This window comes from Mytilus edulis, chromosome 8, assembly GCF_963676685.1.
Source record: "Mytilus edulis chromosome 8, xbMytEdul2.2, whole genome shotgun sequence".
Lineage (NCBI taxonomy): Eukaryota > Metazoa > Mollusca > Bivalvia > Mytilida > Mytilidae > Mytilus > Mytilus edulis.
The window spans coordinates 33416492-33433815 of NC_092351.1; the positions used below are offsets into that span (position 1 = coordinate 33416492).

Below are 17324 nucleotides of genomic sequence, written 5' to 3' on the forward strand. Positions count from 1 at the left end.
TTGCATCAGCTGTTTTTTTGTGATTTTTTGGAGTAAATTATTTTCCTGATTTAGGTTCTTCAAAGAATAAATGGAGAATGTGTTCAAGGGACACATATGACTCCAGAACTGTAAAAGGGATGCCAGCTAATTTCTAACCATCTTCGCTGGCCAAGGGTTACGATCTACTCCCGCTCTCTTCACCCTTGGCGGATTGAGCCAACATTTGTGATAACAATGGTGCGCCATCTATCGGAAGATAAAAATCACGCCAATTCCGAATACATTATTCTTGACCAATGGTAGCACTTGAACTCTTCAATTTGAAGGTAAAAACACGGTAGCGTCAAGATTCTACACACTTGGTAAAGCCGGAAATGAAAACATACGTCAACATTCATTCATTTGTGCATGAAACATACACAGGAACTTCTATTTGTTGATTAAAAACATTCAAGTTTTCACTAAATATAGTCGTATGTTTAGGAATGTAAAGACTTGTTGCACAAAAAACACGTGGCAATTGTTTACAAACACTTTCTACATTTACACGTGATCATGTTATATGCGCATTTTGATTGGATGCAGCGAGTTTTGACTGCAACCAATAAAAATCCTTACCTTGTGTCTCCGAAATCTTATCTCAATCCGCCAAGGGTGAAGAGAGCGGGAGTGGATCGTAACCCTTGGCTAGCGAAGATGATTTCTAACTTGATCTGTGTTTTGTGGTAATATTAGCACGGATGGGGCATAAAATAACTGCACTGAAACTATGTTGTACCTACTACTCATTGGCGGATCCAGGAGGGGGGGGGGGGGGGGGGTCGGGGGGGTTCTGGGGGTTGGAACCCCCTCTTTTTTTTCACAATCAATGCATTTGAATGGGAGCATATAGTTGGAACCCCCCCTTAACTCTGGGTTGGAAACCCCCCTTTTTAAAATGGCTGGATCCGCCCCTGCTACTGACTGTTAACTTTTTATCAAATGTTTTAAACTAGAGACTCTCAAGAAAATCATGTAAAATAAGGTTAAAATCATAATAATTATATATCATACCCTAATAATAATTCAAGCCAAGTTTGGTTTAATTCAGCCCACTCACTGTAGTTAAATTGAAGCAGGTGATCCCATTGTAGTCTTACTATAGTAGCTGGAGACCCCTTATCATTATTTAACAAGAATGTGTCCCTAGTATAGGGATGCCCATTCGCATTGGCATTTTTTATGTTCAGTGGACCGTGAAAATGGGGTAAAAAGTCTAATTTGGCATTAAAATTAGAAAGATTATATCATAAGGAACATGTATACCAAGTTTCAAGTTGATTGGACCTCAACTTCATTAAAAACTACCTCAAACAAAAACTTAAACCTGAAGCGGGACAGACGAACGAACGAACAGAATAACGAACAGATGAACAAACGCACAGACCAGAAAACATAATGCCCATAAATGGGGATTAAAATTTTTTCAAGTTGTGACCATTTGAAATTATTTTTTTACAATCTTACCATAGACTTCTATAGTAAAACCCTATGTTCTATTTTTAGCCATGGTGGCCATGTTGGTTGGATGAAAGGGTCATCCGATATATTTTTCAATCAAGATGTCCTATCTAAAATTGTGGCTTAGTTTAATTTTATTTGGCCCAGTATTAAGATTAAGTGGAGAAGATTTTTGTAAAGTTATACATGTACAAATAAGGGGTTTAATAAAGCCTATGCAAACATGACTGTTATTTATGACGTTAGTGTTCAGTGGTTGTTTGTTGATGTTGTTCAATAGTGATTCTTGGTTTTTTTTTATATAGATTAGAATGTTGGTTTTCCTGTTTGAATTGTTTTGCACTAGTAATTTTGGGTCCTTTTATAGCTTACTGTTCAGTTTGAGCCAAGGCTCTGTGTTGAAGGCTAATTCTTTGACCTATAATGATTTACTTTTTACAAATGGTGACTTGGATGGAAAATTGTCTCATTAGCACTCATGCCACATCTTCTTATATCTCTATATGCAGTAATACATACTTTGTCAAATGAAAATACATAGTCATTAGTTCGACTGTGTGATAGATCAGCGTATTTGATGCAGCCATAAGCAACATTCTCCTTTGCTGCTTTAAACTGTTCTTTTGTCAACTCCTACAAAAGATAAATAAATTAACAACACAGAACAAACAAGTAAATCCACAGCTTTTAAATTTCGAATGTGTATTGAAGGCTATAATACATATCACAATGAAAAATCTTTAAGATAATACCTGATCTTATAAACATTAAAGCTAATTACCTGATCTTGTAAACATTAAAGATAATACCTGATCTTATATTATAAACATTAAAGATAATACCTGACCATCCAAACAGAGTTCAAGAAAGTGGTGGCCTTAAGACCATCGCAATTTGAAAAAGAAAAACACAATTTTTGTTTTTTGCAATAGAAATAATAACGAGGACTAGCAGATTTTCTTCAGGAACAACCACTGATAACTGAATAAATGTATGGATTGAAAAATAAATGTCTGTTTTGAGACTGAAGATGCTTAATATAAAGTTTTTTTTTTTATTAGTTTGTAAAGATGCCCTTTAAAAAATATTAAATGAGAAGTCATCAGCGTGCTGTAAGAAAAATTCTGATCTTTTTCATTTTTTAGTAATTTTTTAAGTGGATTAGTCAAAATGACCATCAATCAAGGTGCCACCCACTTTTCAGACCTGACTTAAACTTTTCATCCTAACTAATCTTCCATGTTTTCCCCAGTATTGAAAACCATCTAATAACCAATTAATCATCCAGAAACAAGTTACCATTCTGTGTTATTTCCTTTAAAATACTACAAAACAGTAAATATTTAATCTGTTTACAGTGAAAATAGTAACTCCTTTGTCATGTCGATGTGACATGATCAATGCATTAAGCCTTAGTATGTAGCTTAGCTGCACTCAGAATCATAAATTTCATCCAAACAAATTAAAAGTTATCTAGTGTGATATATTGTATTCATATTTTGAACAATAAATTGATCTCTTCTGTATAATAAACTGTGGGCACAGAGAAGTGTCTTAACAGTGTCATTTTGATGGTAAAATGTAAATGTAAAAATTAAAATAGCAATACTTTGAAATATAAAAGTATGCAAAATATTCATAGTCCATGAAGCAACTACTTTGAAATGTCATTGAACCATGTATAAAGGTACAGAGTTAAATAATTTGTAATGACATAACATAAGACCAACACTTATTAATACAACTGGATATCAAATATCATTAGCTTATCATTAGGACTTGTCTTATCACAAACTATACATAGTACCTAGTCTAAAGTTTCAAAGTTAATAGATCACCCTGTAGACAGTGTTTGCATGATCATGGTAGACAATATTCTGACATATACTTCATTTGAACTTTGGTGGATAGTTATATTAAGCTCATTGGCAATCATGCCACATCCCCTTATTTTTATATAGCCAAATAATCTTGATACATATCATTTATCCTTGACTTGGTCCTCTGTTAAGAGAGGTATTGAACTTCAAGGAAGGGAACTGTCTTTTTATTTTAAAGCCAACTACTGAAAAAATTTCCATAGATTAACAAAAAACAGAGTTCAGATGGAGGCCAACTTAAGGTTTTTTTTCTGTACATAATACAGCATTATAAGCAGCTGATACCAATAATCAAGTCGTTGGTTTGACCCAGCTTAGGATCATACACAAGGCCCCTGGCACTTGTCAAACATACTACTAAGAGATTACAAAGGGGATCATACACAAGGCCCCTGGCACTTGTCAAACATACTACTAAGAGATTACAAAGGGGATCATACACAAGGCCCCTGGCACTTGTCAAACATACTACTAAGAGATTACAAAGGGGATCATACACAAGGCCCCTGGCACTTGTCAAACATACTACTAAGAGATTACAAAGGGGATCATACACAAGGCCCCTGGCACTTGTCAAACATACTACTAAGAGATTACAAAGGGGATCATACACAAGGCCCCTGGCACTTGTCAAACATACTACTAAGAGATTACAAAGGGGATCATACACAAGGCCCCTGGCAGATTACAAAGGGGATCATACACAAGGCCCCTGGCACTTGTCAAACATACTACTAAGAGATTACAAAGGGGATCATACACAAGGCCCCTGGCACTTGTCAAACATGCTACTAAGAGATTACAAAGGGGATCATACACAAGGCCCCTGGCACTTGTCAAACATGCTACTAAGAGATTACAAAGGGGATCATACACAAGGCCCCTGGCACTTGTCAAACATACTACTAAGAGATTACAAAGGGGATCATACACAAGGCCCCTGGCACTTGTCAAACATGCTACTAAGAGATTACAAAGGGGATCATACACAAGGCCCCTGGCACTTGTCAAACATGCTACTAAGAGATTACAAAGGGGATCATACACAAGGCCCCTGGCACTTGTCAAACATACTACTAAGAGATTACAAAGGGGATCATACACAAGGCCCCTGGCACTTGTCAAACATACTACTAAGAGATTACAAAGGGGATCATACACAAGGCCCCTGGCACTTGTCAAACATACTACTAAGAGATTACAAAGGGGATCATACACAAGGCCCCTGGCACTTGTCAAACATGCTACTAAGAGATTACAAAGGGGATCATACACAAGGCCCCTGGCACTTGTCAAACATGCTACTAAGAGATTACAAAGGGGATCATACACAAGGCCCCTGGCACTTGTCAAACATGCTACTAAGAGATTACAAAGGGGATCATACACAAGGCCCCTGGCACTTGTCAAACATGCTACTAAGAGATTACAAAGGGGATCATACACAAGGCCCCTGGCACTTGTCAAACATACTACTAAGAGATTACAAAGGGGATCATACACAAGGCCCCTGGCACTTGTCAAACATACTACTAAGAGATTACAAAGGGGATCATACACAAGGCCCCTGGCACTTGTCAAACATACTACTAAGAGATTACAAAGGGGATCATACACAAGGCCCCTGGCACTTGTCAAACATGCTACTAAGAGATTACAAAGGGGATCATACACAAGGCCCCTGGCACTTGTCAAACATGCTACTAAGAGATTACAAAGGGGATCATACACAAGGCCCCTGGCACTTGTCAAACATGCTACTAAGAGATTACAAAGGGGATCATACACAAGGCCCCTGGCACTTGTCAAACATGCTACTAAGAGATTACAAAGGGGATCATACACAAGGCCCCTGGCACTTGTCAAACATGCTACTAAGAGATTACAAAGGGGATCATACACAAGGCCCCTGGCACTTGTCAAACATGCTACTAAGAGATTACAAAGGGGATCATACACAAGGCCCCTGGCACTTGTCAAACATGCTACTAAGAGATTACAAAGGGGATCATACACAAGGCCCCTGGCACTTGTCAAACATGCTACTAAGAGATTACAAAGGGGATCATACACAAGGCCCCTGGCACTTGTCAAACATGCTACTAAGAGATTACAAAGGGGATCATACACAAGGCCCCTGGCACTTGTCAAACATGCTACTAAGAGATTACAAAGGGGATCATACACAAGGCCCCTGGCACTTGTCAAACATGCTACTAAGAGATTACAAAGGGGATCATACACAAGGCCCCTGGCACTTGTCAAACATGCTACTAAGAGATTACAAAGGGGATCATACACAAGGCCCCTGGCACTTGTCAAACATGCTACTGAGAGATTACAAAGGGGATCATACACAAGGCCCCTGGCACTTGTCAAACATGCTACTGAGAGATTACAAAGGGGATCATACACAAGGCCCCTGGCACTTGTCAAACATACTACTGAGAGATTACAAAGGGGATCATACACAAGGCCCCTGGCACTTGTCAAACATGCTACTGAGAGATTACAAAGGGGATCATACACAAGGCCCCTGGCACTTGTCAAACATGCTACTGAGAGATTACAAAGGGGATCATACACAAGGCCCCTGGCACTTGTCAAACATGCTACTGAGAGATTACAAAGGGGATCATACACAAGGCCCCTGGCACTTGTCAAACATGCTACTGAGAGATTACAAAGGGGATCATACACAAGGCCCCTGGCACTTGTCAAACATGCTACTAAGAGATTACAAAGGGGATCATACACAAGGCCCCTGGCACTTGTCAAACATGCTACTAAGAGATTACAAAGGGGATCATACACAAGGCCCCTGGCACTTGTCAAACAAGCTACTAAGAGATTACAAAGGGGATCATACACAAGGCCCCTGGCACTTGTCAAACATGCTACTAAGAGATTACAAAGGGGATCATACACAAGGCCCCTGGCACTTGTCAAACATGCTACTAAGAGATTACAAAGGGGATCATACACAAGGCCCCTGGCACTTGTCAAACATACTACTAAGAGATTACAAAGGGGATCATACACAAGGCCCCTGGCACTTGTCAAACATACTACTAAGAGATTACAAAGGGGATCATACACAAGGCCCCTGGCACTTGTCAAACATACTACTAAGAGATTACAAAGGGGATCATACACAAGGCCCCTGGCACTTGTCAAACATACTACTAAGAGATTACAAAGGGGATCATACACAAGGCCCCTGGCACTTGTCAAACATGCTACTAAGAGATTACAAAGGGGATCATACACAAGGCCCCTGGCACTTGTCAAACATGCTACTAAGAGATTACAAAGGGGATCATACACAAGGCCCCTGGCACTTGTCAAACATACTACTAAGAGATTACAAAGGGGATCATACACAAGGCCCCTGGCACTTGTCAAACATGCTACTAAGAGATTACAAAGGGGATCATACACAAGGCCCCTGGCACTTGTCAAACATGCTACTAAGAGATTACAAAGGGGATCATACACAAGGCCCCTGGCACTTGTCAAACATGCTACTAAGAGATTACAAAGGGGATCATACACAAGGCCCCTGGCACTTGTCAAACATACTACTAAGAGATTACAAAGGGGATCATACACAAGGCCCCTGGCACTTGTCAAACATACTACTAAGAGATTACAAAGGGGATCATACACAAGGCCCCTGGCACTTGTCAAACATACTACTAAGAGATTACAAAGGGGATCATACACAAGGCCCCTGGCACTTGTCAAACATACTACTAAGAGATTACAAAGGGGATCATACACAAGGCCCCTGGCACTTGTCAAACATACTACTAAGAGATTACAAAGGGGATCATACACAAGGCCCCTGGCACTTGTCAAACATGCTACTAAGAGATTACAAAGGGGATCATACACAAGGCCCCTGGCACTTGTCAAACATGCTACTAAGAGATTACAAAGGGGATCATACACAAGGCCCCTGGCACTTGTCAAACATACTACTAAGAGATTACAAAGGGGATCATACACAAGGCCCCTGGCACTTGTCAAACATACTACTAAGAGATTACAAAGGGGATCATACACAAGGCCCCTGGCACTTGTCAAACATACTACTAAGAGATTACAAAGGGGATCATACACAAGGCCCCTGGCACTTGTCAAACATACTACTAAGAGATTACAAAGGGGATCATACACAAGGCCCCTGGCACTTGTCAAACATGCTACTAAGAGATTACAAAGGGGATCATACACAAGGCCCCTGGCACTTGTCAAACATGCTACTAAGAGATTACAAAGGGGATCATACACAAGGCCCCTGGCACTTGTCAAACATGCTACTAAGAGATTACAAAGGGGATCATACACAAGGCCCCTGGCACTTGTCAAACATGCTACTAAGAGATTACAAAGGGGATCATACACAAGGCCCCTGGCACTTGTCAAACATGCTACTAAGAGATTACAAAGGGGATCATACACAAGGCCCCTGGCACTTGTCAAACATGCTACTAAGAGATTACAAAGGGGATCATACACAAGGCCCCTGGCACTTGTCAAACATGCTACTAAGAGATTACAAAGGGGATCATACACAAGGCCCCTGGCACTTGTCAAACATGCTACTAAGAGATTACAAAGGGGATCATACACAAGGCCCCTGGTACTTGTCAAACATGCTACTAAGAGATTACAAAGGGGATCATACACAAGGCCCCTGGCACTTGTCAAACATGCTACTAAGAGATTACAAAGGGGATCATACACAAGGCCCCTGGCACTTGTCAAACATGCTACTGAGAGATTACAAAGGGGATCATACACAAGGCCCCTGGCACTTGTCAAACATGCTACTGAGAGATTACAAAGGGGATCATACACAAGGCCCCTGGCACTTGTCAAACATGCTACTAAGAGATTACAAAGGGGATCATACACAAGGCCCCTGGCACTTGTCAAACATGCTACTAAGAGATTACAAAGGGGATCATACACAAGGCCCCTGGCACTTGTCAAACATACTACTAAGAGATTACAAAGGGGATCATACACAAGGCCCCTGGCACTTGTCAAACATGCTACTAAGAGATTACAAAGGGGATCATACACAAGGCCCCTGGCACTTGTCAAACATGCTACTAAGAGATTACAAAGGGGATCATACACAAGGCCCCTGGCACTTGTCAAACATACTACTAAGAGATTACAAAGGGGATCATACACAAGGCCCCTGGCACTTGTCAAACATGCTACTGAGAGATTACAAAGGGGATCATACACAAGGCCCCTGGCACTTGTCAAACATGCTACTGAGAGATTACAAAGGGGATCATACACAAGGCCCCTGGCACTTGTCAAACATGCTACTAAGAGATTACAAAGGGGATCATACACAAGGCCCCTGGCACTTGTCAAACATGCTACTAAGAGATTACAAAGGGGATCATACACAAGGCCCCTGGCACTTGTCAAACAAGCTACTAAGAGATTACAAAGGGGATCATACACAAGGCCCCTGGCACTTGTCAAACATACTACTAAGAGATTACAAAGGGGATCATACACAAGGCCCCTGGCACTTGTCAAACATGCTACTAAGAGATTACAAAGGGGATCATACACAAGGCCCCTGGCACTTGTCAAACATGCTACTAAGAGATTACAAAGGGGATCATACACAAGGCCCCTGGCACTTGTCAAACATGCTACTAAGAGATTACAAAGGGGATCATACACAAGGCCCCTGGCACTTGTCAAACATGCTACTAAGAGATTACAAAGGGGATCATACACAAGGCCCCTGGCACTTGTCAACATGCTACTAAGAGATTACAAAGGGGATCATACACAAGGCCCCTGGCACTTGTCAAACATGCTACTAAGAGATTACAAAGGGGATCATACACAAGGCCCCTGGCACTTGTCAAACATGCTACTAAGAGATTACAAAGGGGATCATACACAAGGCCCCTGGTACTTGTCAAACATGCTACTAAGAGATTACAAAGGGGATCATACACAAGGCCCCTGGCACTTGTCAAACATGCTACTAAGAGATTACAAAGGGGATCATACACAAGGCCCCTGGCACTTGTCAAACATACTACTAAGAGATTACAAAGGGGATCATACACAAGGCCCCTGGCACTTGTCAAACATACTACTAAGAGATTACAAAGGGGATCATACACAAGGCCCCTGGTACTTGTCAAACATGCTACTAAGAGATTACAAAGGGGATCATACACAAGGCCCCTGGCACTTGTCAAACATACTACTAAGAGATTACAAAGGGGATCATACACAAGGCCCCTGGCACTTGTCAAACATGCTACTAAGAGATTACAAAGGGGATCATACACAAGGCCCCTGGCACTTGTCAAACATGCTACTAAGAGATTACAAAGGGGATCATACACAAGGCCCCTGGCACTTGTCAAACATGCTACTAAGAGATTACAAAGGGGATCATACACAAGGCCCCTGGCACTTGTCAAACATGCTACTAAGAGATTACAAAGGGGATCATACACAAGGCCCCTGGCACTTGTCAAACATGCTACTAAGAGATTACAAAGGGGATCATACACAAGGCCCCTGGCACTTGTCAAACATGCTACTAAGAGATTACAAAGGGGATCATACACAAGGCCCCTGGCACTTGTCAAACATGCTACTAAGAGATTACAAAGGGGATCATACACAAGGCCCCTGGCACTTGTCAAACATGCTACTAAGAGATTACAAAGGGGATCATACACAAGGCCCCTGACACTTGTCAAACATGCTACTAAGAGATTACAAAGGGGATCATACACAAGGCCCCTGGCACTTGTCAAACATGCTACTAAGAGATTACAAAGGCGGTGTAAAATACTTAAACAATTTACATCAATATAGAATTGCTGCTAACTTTCAATAATAAATCTGTGGTTAGCTTGTGGCTATTAAGGTCTTCTTTTATTGAAAATCAATTATAAAGTCAAACTCCCATGTTTTTCTATTGTATTGCCATGAGAAATTTGAACTTTGTGTGCCTAATATTGTCACAAAAAAACACAGAACTTTTTTTATCAACAGAAAAAACTGTCAATATATACATTTAACATGAAGTTTTCTATAAATCAGAAATACAGATGTCATTATTATTTCATCTTTGATCAGACATTATTTCACTCTTGTTTTGAATGCAAAATGTGTTATATCAATAGCTAATTATTCAATTTTGAATGCAACTTGTTCTGATTGTTGTCAGCTTATAGAAATAATTGTATCACATGATCGTGATTTCATCAATGTTTTTTGCTGTTTTACTCTTTAAAAATGGAAATTGAATTCAAATAATAAGGAATGACTGTAAAAAAAAATCTGTCTATTTGAGTCTCAAAATGTATTGCACACTTTCAAATAACCGTATGCAGGTTATTCACTGTGCAACACATTTTTGATGTATTTCTTCATAGATGGAAAAAATATTAGTTATACCTTAGACTTAATTTCTTTGATCATTTTTTTTATATATCTTCATTTCATATCATCACTTCTGGTTTTTGATGGGGTTTGTTGCTCAATTTTGTGTTTTTTATGTTTTGTTTCTGTTTTTAGTTTTTTGCCACAGGATTGTCAGCTATTTTTTTAGATTATGAGATTGAATATCCTTTTGGTATCACTCTCCATGAGTCTTTTTTCTACATCTTTTTAGTTTTAAAATAAATAAATAAACATTTTCACCTTGTCTCTCCCTTTCTCTATCAACTTTTGTTCTGCCCTTTTCAGACCTTCATCCAATAAATCGACCAATCGGACTGTTTCTCCAGATCTTGTCTTTAATTTCTTTCTGAAAGTATAAACAATATATCTCAACATCTTGTAAGTCCTGATATATCAATATCTTTTACATTCCTGTGTAAAAGATTTTTGAATGGCTATGTTTTTTTTTTATTTTCTTACAATAATTGTTTGATTGATGTCCTGAAATTACATACACAATATTAGCTCATGCATCATCTGGATTAAAAAAACAACATGAACTGGATGCTTTATACCATTAACAATCCAGTGTTCATTTGTTCAGGAAAACTGAGCTTCATGTATATGTAAAAAAAACATATTGGCTTTGTTTAGAACCAGTGCTTATTAAAACAAGATTGTATAGTTCTGGAAAAATCCAATGTCTGGATAAATTCAATCAATCTTTACGGAACCTTCATTTTGATGATTTATACTGGAAATCAAATAGAAAATCATAGATAGAAATGTAGACGGTTTATACTTCTAAAGGATTGTTATCCTTATTATAAATTTAGTTACTTTTGTTAACATCAAAATCAACAAGAATTTTCAAGTGTTAATAAATCCAGAATAAACCTGCAATCAACAACAATATTAAAATAAATATATGATTGACTTTCAGCACTATTGACTTTATTGTGAGTTTATCTTTAATTTTACCAGTTTTTATTTGTGGAGAAAACTTTAGTGCATAGAGATAACAACTATCCTTCCACAGAAAAATTCTCAAGTCTATTAAAATTTGGGTAAGTGACACACCTGCCATGTGCAAGGTTTGAACTGATCACAGCCTCAGCTTTGACAAGCTAGTGATTGCTGTAAATGTGCTACTTAGAACATTTATTTATCAGCAATATCTTATTCTGATTGAAATATCTAATATTATCATGGACAAAAGAGATGAAAATAAAAAATTTCGAAAAAAAATAGAAAATGTTAAACTCAATGACAATTAATAGATTCCTTTACACTATCTTAATTTTGGTAAGATCTAAAATGTAGATGCACTACTGGAAAAAAATGACAGATTCCAAAATGGGGTCAGAACGGAAGCCTCAAAACAGTTTTTAAGAAACATTAAACACTTTGAAATTCCTATGACATAAAAATTGTTGCAAATGATAAATCAGTCTTGTCAACCAAAATTGTCACAGCAAAAAAATGAAGCAATACACTTCTATTTTCTGTAACTTGACATAATTTAGATCTTGAAATAGTTTGCAATATTAATATGTTTTCAGTAACACAGAAAACAGCTCTGACATGAATTTTTACTCAGCCTTATTAGACTAAGCTGCATGCACAGAATACATAAACAATCTGATTTATGGCATTCAGTTTGTCATGTAATTCATGGACAGATTTTATCTGATGGGCTTTTGTTATCTTTAAATACTCACAACCAATATATAAATAAAATAACCACTTTTCTGTACATTAAAATACATTACTTAAGCATTTAGCATTTACAGACTGTCTGTACTTTCCATATGTTGTTAAGTAAAACATATCCATTAATGCTATAATATATTAATACTATTCTTACTAATGGTGTCACTAGATGGCAAACAATGTCTATATTACTATGTTACTTGAAAAACCATTTGTATAAGACAGAGATTCCCAAATAAGAAAGTTCACTCACTCAGTAGGCAGACAAAATTTCAGTTTAAAATATGCAGGATATAACCTGACCTGTAAGGACTTGTATCAAACATCAGAATTTGTAAAATTCATCTCTTTTTGGTCATTCCAACTCAATTATTATTCTTTGATTATTCAAAAATCATGTGTAAGTTTGATTTCTTGATCTTAATCTTGAAGTTCCATAAATTCTTAACAGATCACTTTCAGAATTCAGAAAAAAAATTTCATAAAGATTTTTGGCCTCTGACTTGAAGGTCAGTTTTTCAATATAAGTTCCAACCTTTCAGCTTCATACATTCATCAAAAGGACAAAACTACTTTTCCATTTATCAATGACAAAAATGGACAAATCTCATAAAAATTTGATCGTCTTTACAATGCAATCATCAGTAAGATCATGGCTGACATCAAAACGATTCCAGAATAAATGACACTCCAAGATAAATGTCCAGCTTAGACATGATTTATGCATAAACAAAAACTGATATTTGCATTTTGATTGATAAACATTATCAGAAGTACTTCAGGAGAATATTAAGTAGAGCAATATGACTACTATATAAACACATTTCTATCCCTGCATATAAAAATAGCACTTCTATTTTCTGTTTATATCTCTCTCTCTCTATTCTCAGAAGCTCTCTTGGCCTTGACAATTGTGAACAGCTTTCAACTTCATGACTGTTGTGACGTTATAAAAAATTTAATTTACTATTTATGTTCTATACTCTTTGCAAATATCTGAGAGAAACTTACAAAATTTTCTAAGTTTTTAATAGAAGGATTTGATGATGATTGCTATAAAATCCCAACAGAGTATAGGGATTGGTAACATTATTGTCCTATTTCAAAGTAGAAACAATCTTATTTATCGTTTTTTTTTATACCTCACATCTGAATTTAAACCTCTTAAAATTTAAATAAAATTTAAAAGAGGATAAGTAAAAATTTCAGTATATAGAGCAATGATAAGGTGCGGGTCATATAAATCTCCATGAAAATGTAAGGTTAAAATTCTAAATACCATGCCATAGATATAGGAAGATGTGGTAATTTTATTGAGTGCCAATGAGACTTAAACCATCCATCCTGTCTAGGTAACAATTTTTAAAAGTAAACATGATTAAAGGTCAAAGGTTAACGTCCTTCAAACATGGAGCAAGTTGGCTCACACCAAACAGCACTCTATAAAGGGCCCCAAAAATTACTAGTGTAAAACCATTCAAGCGGGACTGACACTTATACCATAAATATTATCGACTTACCATTAATGGTACGTACATCTTAAACTGATTGTAAATCACAAACTGAATTGTACACTATGCATAAATTTCAGTCAATAAACAAAATTGACCGAGGGGGCTCAGGTCAAATAATCTCAATTGAACTGCACACAAAAAATATCATTGATTTTCTACAGGTTAGGCTGGAACAATATACCTTGACAGAACTAATACAATTGTTAATACTGTTTTAGTTAACTTTTCCAAATATTACAAATAGGATGTGGTATAATTGCCAATGACACAAAATTTTCACCAAAGACCAAAAGAAATGCAAACCATCAGCATGTATTTCTGGCTGTAATATTTATTTTTTGAGATAAACTTCTTTAAAAAAGCTTAATACAACTGTTTATTTGCAAGAATTACACTATTTCTCCATTTAAAAGCTATCTTGTCATATGCACTTGGAAGAAAACTTTTAAGAGGCCTGAACAATGTAAATATTATAGCATTTATCTTACACAAAGTTTTTCTTACAACATCTACTTTTTTTAAACTACCATATTATACATTGATTTTAACATTTTAGAAATATTTGACAATCTGTATTATCTACAAGTCTACATTAGCACAAAATAGAAGAATTACAACTTAACAGTGATCTATGTAATAACAAAAGCTTTAGTATGTAATGATGTCATGGCTGTTACATGCAGCAGACAAATATGTTAGATGTGTCAATCAGATATGCCAGAAAGTAACATGGATTTGTTTGCTACAATATCTATCATGAAATATATTGAAGAACATCAATCGATATATTTAACTATAGTATATACATGTAAGTACACATATGTCATAGCAGTATACTTAAAGTCCTCTTTAAAATCAACATGGTAAACTGAAGATGCTGCACAATTTGTAAATGATCATAAATATTTTATTTCTGTAAGTCTTTTTAACAACAACCAGTTATTAACTTATAACAAGGGGCTGTCAAAGAGATAGCAAACTGGATTGTCCTGCAGAGATCACACCCTGAACAGTTGAGCAAGTATAGACACAACATTTATGCTTAAAACAGCTCTCAATTTGAATTGTGATTAAATATTTGATACAGCATGGTTTTGTTCGTCCTTCCATCGTCAACATGTCGGACATCAACTCAAAAATACTTCAACAAATTGGCATACAACTTTGATGATTTGTTTATATCTCTCAAAGTGAGCTTCCTTAAAAATGTTTTTGTTTATATAAATTTAAGATTTTACATTTCCAAGTTATGGTACACAATTTTTCAATCTTTCAAGGACCGTAACTCAATTTTTAATCTTTCAAAACTCCAGATCGATAAAAGTGAAAATCAAGAATATCAAACTTGACCACCATTTTGTCATTAGTTAACAACATTTAATAAGAATTGGTTGAACGGTTCATGCATAAATGCATAGACCGAACTGGAAACACCATTTTTTTTAAAAATATTTCAAGAACCGTAAATCCTTAAAGGTAAAGTCAAAATCGTCATTATTGAAGTTGACCTCCATTTTGTCTTCAGTAACACCATATTTCAATTTGAAAAGCTTTGGATGAAGGGTTCATGACACGACTGGCAACACCATTTTTCAATCTTTCAAGAACATGATAACTCATGAATGGTTAAAGTTAAAATGGTCATTATTGAACTTGACCTCTATTTTGTTGTCAGTAACAATATAATAAAAGCTTTGGTTGAACGGTTCATGAGTAAATGAATGTACACATTTGGATGCCGCCCGTCCAGCCCCCTGCATCCTGAATGCCAGCCCGCCTGCCGTACATTCCCAAATAAATAACGGACACTTTCGTCAAAAATCTGGTTAATAAAATGTATTCATAAGAAATTGAAAGTCAACATGAACAAAAATTGGTGGTAATAGGTTAAACTAATCCCCTGATTACAGGTTAGCTACAAAAAAGAGGTGGTATTATATATAGGTAAAATTATATCCTGATTAAAGATGAGCTATATACAGATGATATTCTAAACTTTTGTAATTATGGTGAACAGTGATATTTGTAATTATGGTGAACAGTAAGAATTTTATTAGATTTCTCTTATAGCGTATGTCTTTATATTTCCTAAAGAAATAAATAATTCAAGTGTCCATCTTTAATATATATGGCTTTATGACTTTCATGGTCTTCTTTACAAAGAGAAAATTACCACTGGTCAGATTTCTAAGGATTAAACAGTTCTCTATTCTACAATAATAGCTTCTCCGTTGACAGCCGTAAATATAAAGATTATCCTTACAGCCACATATAACCACAAAGAACCTTATAGAAATCCTATTAAAAGTGTGATACAGTTATTCTCTATGTAATAATGTCTAATTGTTGTTCCAAAGATCCTCAGGAAATTATCTTTCTGCAAGACAATCTCTTTGGTAAATCAATGTCTTCCAAGGTCAAAAACACAGTTTCCGACATTGCAGTATTTTCAATTTATCTCGCTGGAAAGTGCAGTAATAAGTGATATTAACAAGAAGTATTCTGACAGTTTTATTTTCATTGTCAAATTGTAATCTGTCAAGTTCACTAGCTTTAAGTGAAATTGGTCAACTAAGACAGTTAAAATAGGTTAAAAAATTTGATTAAGTTATTTCATCTAAATGTTCACATAGAAATAATCATTATAACATTCTGCCATAGGTGCATTGTATACATGTCTGAGTTCCACTGAACAAATGCAATAAAAAAGAACACCCAACAAAGTCTATTACCTAAGATCAATATAATCCTGAAAAAAAAACATATTTCACTCAGATCTGTTTATAGTATTTAAACTTGAAGAACTTGTTCAATATCAACATTTCTTTATTATAATGATAAAACATCTTCAATAGGTTTCAAATAACAATATTAAGAATTAAACAAATTGCCACTATTGGAGCTCAAAGGTTTAAACTTATATTCACTTACAGAAGCCATTTAGTTCAGTCGAAGAGTATCTAAGTTTTTCAAAGTCAATTAAACAACATTTTATCTTAATTTACCAAAACAAAAGACAATTATTGTTATTTTTCGTATTCAGAAAAAACAATTATCTAGTAACAACTAAATATCAAAACCAATTGTGCGTCAAACCATTTTATCTTTACTAACATGTAAGTGAACATGACATTAAACCCAGTGCATATCAATTAATAACCCTTTTTTCTTTATATTGCACCTAAAGATGCTTTTCATTTAGCATATAAATATAATGTCATCCTTTACTTAAAAAGAGAGAAAAAAAAGGGGGGGTGGGTGGATTTCTGAATAATTTATA

At 36.4% G+C, this 17324-nt stretch overlaps 1 protein-coding gene across 1 annotated transcript in view; it reads right to left on the reverse strand.

The window, feature by feature from the left end:
- LOC139486744 (arginine--tRNA ligase, cytoplasmic-like) overlaps nucleotides 1–17324 on the reverse strand; it is a 116326-nt gene that overhangs the window by 13706 nt on the left and 85296 nt on the right. Inside the window, exons 11-12 of the mRNA XM_071271676.1 lie at nucleotides 11079–11184; nucleotides 2002–2115 (exon numbers count right to left, since the gene is read on the reverse strand). Coding sequence (XP_071127777.1) covers nucleotides 2002–2115; nucleotides 11079–11184 — 220 coding nt within the window. The remainder of the gene's footprint in view (nucleotides 1–2001; nucleotides 2116–11078; nucleotides 11185–17324) is intronic.